This window comes from Molossus molossus, unplaced genomic scaffold, assembly GCF_014108415.1.
Source record: "Molossus molossus isolate mMolMol1 unplaced genomic scaffold, mMolMol1.p scaffold_m16_p_8, whole genome shotgun sequence".
In the NCBI taxonomy this organism is placed as follows: domain Eukaryota; kingdom Metazoa; phylum Chordata; class Mammalia; order Chiroptera; family Molossidae; genus Molossus; species Molossus molossus.
The window spans coordinates 5,279,318-5,288,674 of NW_023425402.1; the positions used below are offsets into that span (position 1 = coordinate 5,279,318).

Here is a 9,357-nt window from a genome sequence, read left to right on the forward strand (position 1 = left end):
AGTGGTGTTTTGGGAGGGAGTGAATGTATTCGGAGCAGGGGAGGGTTTGGGGTGTCATCTGTTGTACCCATCTGCTAGAAAGGTGTTTGGGACGGGCCTGAGCCATGGAGGCAGGGCCTGGAGATGCCCCTGGCTGGGAGCTGGGCTGGAGCACCTGCAGCCATCGAGCCTGCCCTGCTCCCTGATTAGGGTCAGAGACAGGAGGGGAGGGCACACTTGCTGGAGAAAGCAGCTTCACCTTTTGCTGTCCCCAAGCCCTCCTCAAACTGCTCCCTCCTGGAATACTGACATGGGGTGGGCGGAGACCAGGCCCAGCTGCGGTGACGCCCGCCCGCCCTTACCATTCCGGGCGGGCGCGGGCAGCAGCACCTCGCTCAGCAGCCCTTCCAGGGCAGCCCGGTACTTTTCCAGCTGCCGCGAGTTCACCCTCATTCCAATTTCCACGGGAGCAGTGAGCTGTGGAAAAAGGCACCGTTAACAAGAAGGGAGAGGCCCTGCCAGTGTGACTCTGTGTGCTGAGCGTCATCCCATGGACTGGGAGGCTCAATTCCCAGTCACGGCACATGCCAGGTTGCAGGCTCGATCGCCAGTAGGGGGCGTGTAGGAGGCAGCTAATTGATGTTTCTCTCACATTGACGTTTCTCTCTCTCTCCCTTCCTCTCTCTCTAAAAAAATCAATAAAAATATATTTAAAAATAAAAAGGAAGGGAGAGGCTCAGAGAGTGCCATTAACCTCTGGGTGCCCTGTGGGGCCACTACTCTGCTGGCCCCACCCTGCTGGGTCCTCTGGGATCCTTTGGGCTTCTAGGGCTGGCTGGGAATTCAGGCACTGCACCCCAGTTCTAACGCAGGACTGGGTCCTGGAAGTCACCGAGACCTCCTGGGAGGAGGATTAACACACCTCCTCTGGTGGGGAAGCTGGGACAGGAGGTGTGGGGTTGGCAGGAACCCCCCTGGCTTTCATGGGGGGAGGATATTCACCTCCCCCTTCTCCTGAAGGATATACCACCATGTGCCAGGTGTCATCCTAAGTGCCTTAGTATATTATTATGAAGCCTCTCAATAACCCTATGATGCAGGGACTATTAGTGTCCCATTTTGCAGATGAGGAAACTGAGGACAAAGAGGTTGAATAACTTGCTCAAGGCCACGCAGGTACTAAGTAGTGGAATAAAAAGGCATACCCAGGGGCCTGTCTCCTGGGTCAGTGTCAGTGGCCACCGGGCTAACTTTCTTGAGCACTGTGGGGACACAGGTGAGAGCCTAGGGGGCCTGTCTGGGGGCTCGCCACCAAGAGAGATGGTCGTGGCAGAGCCAGGGGTGCCCAGGCATTGACTGATCTCACTGTCACCCCAGAGCTGCCTGGGACAATGGCTTTGCTGCCAAGCCAGCTCTTCACCTCAACCAGTCTCCCTGGGGCTGGGAAATGGGCGCTGGGTGCCTGTGCCGTTCCCTGCTGTGGCCGTGCCTTTCTCCAGGCCCCGTTTCCTCACTGTGGGATGAGGAAGCTGGGCTGGATGACCCCTGGGCCTCCTGGCCCGCATGTCGTGGCTGCAGGCAGATGGACGGGACGAGAGGCATCTCACTGGCAGCGCCTCCCGAGATGTCGCATCGCTGTAACGTGTACCGTGGACACCAGCTGGTGCCCTAACTGCCTGCGGTGCACGTGAGAGGCAGTTCGGAGCGAGCTTCCCTGGGCCAGCTGAGGACTCATCCCAGCTCCCTCCTCAGGAGCCCGAGGGGCCCCCACCCAGTGCCATGACAGCACGAGATCATTCTCTGGGCCACGTCTGACCTCGCTGTTTGTGGACATCATGCTGTGGCAACCCGGGGGCGGGGAGATCACTGCCAGTGTCCGGAGGAGGCGGGAAGCGTGGAGTCCGGCTCGGTTCTACCTGCCACTGTGTGACCTTGGCAAGGCCCTCGCACTCCCTAGATCAGTCTCCTCCCCTCCCAGGTCGTCTGCAGGAAGGGCCTCACGCTGTCCTGGGGCCTCTCCTCCATCCACCCTCGCCCACTCAACCATCTCACCGGGTCCTGGCCCGAAATTCCACCTGATCACTGACGACTCCCCAGCCCCAGCCTCTCCTGAAGTCCTGACTTGCTGTTCACCTGCCTGTGCATTGTGTCTGCCCAGATGCCCAACAAGCATCTCACACTGTGCAGGTCCAGTCTGACCTCCTGATCCTCCTCTTGCCAACCGGCAGCGAACCCCAGGCTTCTCCGTCCCAGGGAGTGGGAACTCCATCCTTCCAGGTGTTTTGGCCAAAACCCTGAAGTCCGTTTTCTCTTTTCTTCTTTTCTACACCCCTATCTATTCTTTCAGCAAGTCTGTGGACTTCTCCTTCCAAAATATTTCCAGAATCAGACCGCTTTGCTCTGCCTCCCCAACAACCACGGGGCTGAGACTCTCTGATACTGCAGCCTCCCCAGAGGTCTCCTTAATTCTGCCTTTGCCCCTTCAGCCTGTTCTCAACCCAGGGGAGACTCTTATCAATGTAAATCAGATCATGTCCCTCCTCTGCTCAAAGCCCCAAGGGCTCCCAGTCAGCGGAGTGAAAGCCAAGTCCAGACAATGGCCTATGAAGTCCACATTCTGGCCTTACCTCCCACTCTCTCCCCGACTCCTCTGCTCCAGCCATTCAGGCCTCCTCACTGTTCCCTGAATGTACCAGGCCCACTCCTGCCGCAGGGCCTTTGCGCTGCTCTTCCTTCTGCCTGGAATATTCTTCCTCCAAACATTCTTTTGGTTCACTCCCTTATGCTCTTCATGTCTTTGCACTAATGCCATCTAATCATAAAGCCTGCTCTGATCACCCGATTTAACCAACCAACCCCATCTGCTCTCCCTTTCTGTTCTTCTCCATAGACTTCTCACAACCTGCCGCACTGCACCGTTGGCTTATTATCCTGCTTGTGGTATGCTGCCCGTCCTTCCGGCATCTGCTTCTGGTCCTCCATTGGCGCATGAGCCAGGAGGGCAGGGGACTGGTCAGTTCTGTTTGCCACTCTATCTCCAGGGCCTGGAACCAGGCCGCACACAGCAGGGCACGGGAGACTTCATCACCAGGACGCAGGAGTGTGGAATGACAGAGCCGTGCGGGGCACACTTGAGGCTCTCCGGCCCGGACGCTCTGCATCCTAAGTGTTGCTGAAGGTCCTGGCCCTGGGTCGTCACACAGAGCTGTGTCCTGGGTTCCTGTGCAGGGGGAGGAACTGCACCCTGACCATCTCTCTCCCGCCTGAGGACTGCAGCTGCCTCCTGACTAGCCTCCTGCCTTCCCTCGTCTGTCCAGATCTTTCTACATCAGATCCGGGGAATTCTCTGATTGGAATCCCCAGTGGCCTCTGGCCCACCAGGCTCTACCATTGCCCTCTCTCAGGGCACCCTGGCCTTGAGGACCTCAAACCCCCAGGTGCTTCCTGAGCAGGGCCGTGCCATTCACTGCGCCTTCTGAGATGTTCTTGCGCTAGCTCTTTGCATGGAGGGGCTCATTCTCATCATTCGGGTTTCGAATCAAATGTCACCTCTTCTGAGAGGCCTTCCCTGATTGTCTCATTCACAGCAGTGCCTCCAAATCCCTCCCCGCCACTCTCATCATACCTCTTATTTGGGGCCTAACATGGTTTGTTGTCTCATTGTTGGTGTCTGTCTCTCCCTCCTGGGAGGGGTGCATTGCCGGAATGTCGATCACGCTGTACCCCGGCGCGTTCTGTGGCTGGGGAACCCACGCCCGGCCTCCACGTCGTCGGCCTGTCTGCTTACCTTGATAACTCTGCCTTCTTCCTCCTCCGTGGGCTCCGCGGGGCCCAGAGGAACAGCCTCTTCGGGCCTCTGCTGTTCACGCAGGGATTTCTTGTGCCCTTTGTTTCGCTCCTTTTCCTGGGGGCAGAGCATAAATCTCACAGAACCGCTGCCCTCAGCTTGCCCAGAGGGCCCCTGCCTGCTTCTGCTCAGGGTGCCCGTAGGCCCGAGCTCCCCCAGGCCACAAACCCCCTCCTCCCCAGGTGCCTCCTGCTCGTGGGGTTGCAGACACCAGTGGCCTGAAGACTGGCCCTCAAGTTGTCACCTACAGGTCACTTGAAGAGGGATCTGTTCCTTTGAAGTTCACACATGGCACCCAGAGTGTTACTGTTAATTAAGTTAAAATGCTGAAAATAATGGCTGCCCTTCATGCATATTAAGTGTGAAAATGTGTTTTTCTTAGCAGAGAGCCTATAAAAAAGGTGGTAAGAAAGCCAGCCGGTGAGGGCGCCATGGGGTGGCCTGGAAACTGGAGTCCTTGGGAGGTGATTTATAAGAGACAGGACAGGGGGATAAATTATGGAGGAAGGAGTTTGCAGCTTCTCCATAAAAATCCCGGAGACTGGTGATTACAGGGAGCAAAACCACGGAGCAGACTAATGACGAGTGTCCTTTGGTTGCCATTTTGCTAGTTTGTGTTCTATTGGGTTTGACTTTTTCTGTCCAGCCCCAAACCTTGCCTGGGACCCTGCTAGCCAGGTCCCAAGCACTTCGATCAGATCACCGCTGTGCTTCGGCCTCTGTGATGACACCTGGGAGCCAGCGCGGGGCCTGCCCTGAGAGGTGCCAATCCTAGAACAGCGGTTGCCTTTCCTGGAGGGGGAGCCAGGGTGGAGGATGGTGCCCCGTCAGTTTCCATGTCTGTCCCTGAAGAAGGGGGTCGGGGTCCAGCCTGGCCTTTGCAAGGGGCGCTGTTCAGTGGGAACGTGGGTGCCTGTCCTGGATAGAGGGTGTAGATACGGATGCCGGACCACGGCCACGTGACCTCCCAGAGACTGTCTGAGCCTCTGTCTCAGACTGGCGGGACACACAGTTCCTTTTCTTCCTCTCCTCCGGTGGAAGAGCGACCAGTGTCGCACAGGCGCTCAGAAACCCTGCGTCTGAAGTAAGTCACCGGGAGGCGGCCCAGAGTCCAGCTGCCCTGCGCCCCGGGGCCCGTTTGCCCTGCACTAAGCCGGCCTTGCTTCCTCCTGGGCTCTGAAGAGGGGCCTTTGGCACTGCTGCCCGGGAGTTTGCCCCACGGGGCTCCCTCCTGCCCTCCCAAGGCCCCGGCTCAGGTCTCACCTGCTCCCTGCAGGCTTCCCAGGACCAGCCCACCGTGCCTCTCCCTCCTCTGAGCTCCGCGCTTAGGGACAGCAGCACTTACTGGGCAGTTGACCACCCCCTGCCTGGTGACATCTCCCTCGTCTCCTATTGAGAGTGTTTGTCCATGTGTCTGTGTCTCGGCTCCTCGCCTGCTCCTTGAAGACAGGGGGTCCTTAGATCCCCTGTACGTCTAGCCTCACCCAGATGCTCGGCTAATATTTATCGACTCGTCAGTGAAGATTTCCTCAGAGTGATGAGCAGGGGTGGGAGAAGGGGGCGCCCCACGGACACCTTGGGGGCACTAGTGCAGGCAGCCAGGAGCAAGGCTGGAGTCGGGGTTAGCACTGTCTGTGGCGTCGCGGGCAGAGCTGGTTAAACATGGCTCTGACCAAGAGCCACCTGCGCCTCAGGACCAGCCCGTCAGTGCTGAGCCGGCAGCGGAGCCCTCTCACCTGCATCCTCTGCAGCTCGCCGTAGGTGAAGATGGGGACGAAGGCTTCCGTCTGGGAGGCCAGCAGGGCGGCGACGTGAGCCACCAGCAGGACAGCCACGGCCTTGCGGGACACCATCCTGGAGCCGCACAGCGAGCAGCGCCTGTCACCGTGTGGGGGCAGTGAGGGATGGCTGCCCTGGGGCGGGAGCCCTTAGCATGGTCCAGGCCCCAGCTGGGCTGTGTGATCTTGAGCAGGCTGCTCAGCCTCTCTGGACATGGGCCTGGGACGGGCCCTCTCTGCCCCAGGGCCCTGAGCTCTGACCAAACACTGAGGGAAGCCACCTGGCCCCTGCCGCCCACCAAGGAAGAATCATACCACTATGGGCCCTTCTCTTTATTACAGGTGAGGTCTGGGGTCAGCTAGACGCCTCAAGTGCGAGGGACCTCGTGGTTCAGAGAGAAAACCCTAGATTACAATAGAACGATGACCTGAGACCCAGGGAACCCCCCACCCTGCTCCCTCAGACAATTAGGATATTGAAAGGGATGGACCCAGGCCCAGATGACCCCAACTCTACTTGGGAGCTCCAGGCTAGGACCCCAAGTCTGGAGGAAAAGGACTGAGACTCTCTGCCCAGTGGAGGCAGAGCCGGATGGAGCAGCGTCCCTGAGCAGGGAGTAGGGTCCCACCCTTTGGGGGCCAGCACTGGCTCTGGAGCAAGCCCCCCCCCAGCTCCTGGGAATACCGTTAGCTGCCATGCAGAAACAATAGGGGCACCTCTGCCCTGCAAGCCCCCGCCCCGCCCCCGCCTGCTGGGAGGAGTGGGGGCCTCTCGCATCCCAGGGGGTGTCTGTCCAGAACGTGGACAGGAAGGTGGGCTGCGGAGACCTGGTGAGCAGGTGGGGTGGTGGCTGTGGGAATGCAGAGTCTGAGAAGGGCCCGGGAGGGGCTTTAGGCAGGGTCAGGAGGGTCCTGTGGGGAGAGGGTGTGGTCTGCTGGGTGCCAGCCTTGGCTGATTCCTTCCCAGCCCCCTCCCACAGGATCCTCATGCCCACCTGGAGGCAGGTGTGATCTGGGGAGGGAGGAGACTTGGGGAGGTAGAGGGACTCTTGCACGGGCAGTGGGGGCTGGGAGCCTGGCCTTCTGAGGTCCGGTGCTTTTCCCAGCATCCCCCCTCCCCCGCATGCTACCTCTGCACAGAGGGCGGAGGGCGCCGCAGGGCAGGCCCACCCAGGGCACTGCTGTCACCAACCTCCTGTGCTGGGGAGATGACCGAACCCGGGTCCGAGCACCCAGGCCGGGGGGGTGGTGTTCAGATAACAAGCCTCCAGGGCCCAGCTTGGGCCTCCTGTGGGGTCTGCTGTGTAGGAGAGTGTCCGGCCCAAGCTGGCCTCTAGGCTTCCCCATGGGTCCAACCCTGTCTCCCTTTGGAGGCAATCCTCCAAGGCTGCGTCCTGCCCCTGCAGGCCCTTTCTCCTCTGTGAACCACTACTCAGCAGGACACTCCTCTCCCCGCCTCGCTAAAGCTCCGGGAACAAGAACACCAGCGCTCGGACAGACAGAGCCTCCGGGCTGTCTGCGTACAGGTTCCGGAGAGTGGGCAGGACGCCACCCGCTGAGGACCGCCTCTCGGAGGGTCCTGGGGCACAGAGGACAGGCGGGGTGGGAGCTCTGCAGGAGGCTCCCCTCCGTTCCTGTCCCCGCTCAGGTCTCTGGGCTCGTCCCTCCCAGAGGAGAGGATGTCACATCCAGGGCATCCTATTTCCTTCACAGAGATGCACAGATCCCTTTTCATTCTGGTGTTGGCATTTAATTCACTCCATAAGGATCAATAAAAACTTGAAATAAAGGTAAAACCCAGTTGCTGCTCATTTCCTCCATCCAGTTGGCAGTGGCACGTCACCACCTTCTCTTGTCCTGGGAGCTGGAGTGGGAGAGCTCACTGCTGGGTGCCAGCCCCAGGGCTGGGCTCCGCCTCCAGCCCTCCCCTCCCGCCCTTCGGGAGCAGCGCCAGGCCTGTGCTCCCGGGCACCAGCCTCTCCCCTTAACTTTCCAGGGCAAAGCTTCCATGCCACATGGGGTGCTGGTCCCTGCTGAGCTCGCGTGGGTTCTGGCTGCAGGCAAAGGCACCACTGACTCCAGACAGACTCTCAGTGCCGGGAGTTGCACCCACCTGCCCCTCGAGCTCCATGCCCCCGGCAGCCCGGCTTCTGCTTACTGTGTACCTTTCACCTGCTCCCGACATCCGCTTGGCGCTCAGTCTGAACCCCAGCTAAGTTTGAAGGTGGCAGAGGGACTGAGGGGGTAGTCAGCTCCCCACCGGCTGCCCAGGGGCTCATGCTCACCGCCCCTCCCCCACGCTGTCTCCACAGCTACTCACGGCAGGAGCGACTGCGGTCTTCGGTCTGCGGTCTGCGTGGGCCTGGCAGGGTCTCCGCTTGTCCTCTGGTGTCGGGTTGGCCCTGCCGGCCCTTAAATACCTCTGGTCTCCCATTTGGAGCCCATTAACCTTTGGCCACACCTTTGGGGCACTGGGTGGGGAGCCTGGATGCTTGGAGCTCATGGAAACGGTGGCAGAGCCCGCTGTGGACTGTGGGGCTTTCCGGAAGGTTGTCCTCAGCCTGGGGCTTGGTGGAGGCCAGCGCCCCCCGCGGCCTCTCTGCCCACCCAGAGTGCAAGCTGCCTGAGGGTCATTTTAAACGAGCCCTTTCCTTCCTTCCTTCCTTCCTTCCTTCCTTCCTTCCTTCCTTCCTTCCTTCCTTCCTTCCTTCCTTCCTTCCTTCCTTCCTTCCTTCCTTCCTTCCCTCCCCTAGTGAGAAGGGAACCCGGGACTCTGGTCCGCAGGCCGATGCTCCAGCCGCTGAGCCAGACCGGCCAGGGCTCCACACATTGTCTACGACTGCTCTTGGGCACCACAGCAGAGCTGCAGAGAAGATTATGTGGACCTTATGGAAAGTCTGCTGACTCCCACCTCAACAGTGTCTGGAGTGGGGCTGCTGCTCCAGATGTAGCAAATGACACATGGCAGCTTTAACATCTCCACTCCTACGAGGTCGGTGAGGCTATTATCCCATTTTACAGGTGGGAAAACTGAGGTGAAAGGACTGGCCTGAGGTGACACAGCTCTGAACAAGGCAGGGCTACTATTCAACCTCAGGCTTCAGGGTCCACTGTGTTTTTTGCCTCTCAGCGTTGCCTGCGTGAGCACATGGATGTCTGCAGCCGGAGAAGGCCCTTCGCATGGTACAGACCATCCGCCCCCTCCGAGACCCCCAGCAAGGTGTCCGAGCGTGATAAGTCTGGGCTGACCAGCTGGGACGAACACTGGTTTTTCTTAGGCTTGGAGAGTGCAGACCTGGACCAGGAGGGCTGTGGACAGTGGGCGCCTCTGCTGGGCCAGCCTGGGCTCTGGTCCTCCGCCACCTTCAGGACTGTCTGAGAAATGACTAGGACCCAGTGCTGTGAGAGGTGGGAGAAGGAGGAGCTGGGAAGAGTAAAGCCGCATCAGTTTTCGGCGTGAATAACATTGCACTGGACCTTTCCTGCGATTCAGTGCTTCCGACGGGCACTCGGCAGTGTCGGGTACGGAATGGCTGTGTGGTGTGGCCGGCAGGCAGGTCAGCGCACCCAGTGGGCCACTCCTTGTAATGCAGGGGACGGTGCCTGCTGAGGCTCACGGTCTGCTGTGGTCACAGAGGGAGCAGGGACGAAGGGCCTCCCCTGCGGACCCCTCTTGGCTGCAGATCCCGAGGGCCGGCCCTCAGAATCGTCCCACGGGGACCTGCCTTCTCTGCCCTCGGCCAGGTGCCCTGG

General features: G+C 59.8%; 1 protein-coding gene across 1 annotated transcript; it reads right to left on the reverse strand.

Annotated features, from left to right (window-relative positions):
- Positions 1–374: 374 nt before the first annotated feature.
- MLN (motilin) lies at positions 375–5,679 on the reverse strand. The gene is given in 4 exon segments (XM_036249225.1): positions 375–392; positions 394–456; positions 3,767–3,883; positions 5,563–5,679. Coding segments are annotated over 4 exon segments (315 nt in total).
- Positions 5,680–9,357: the final 3,678 nt, after the last annotated feature.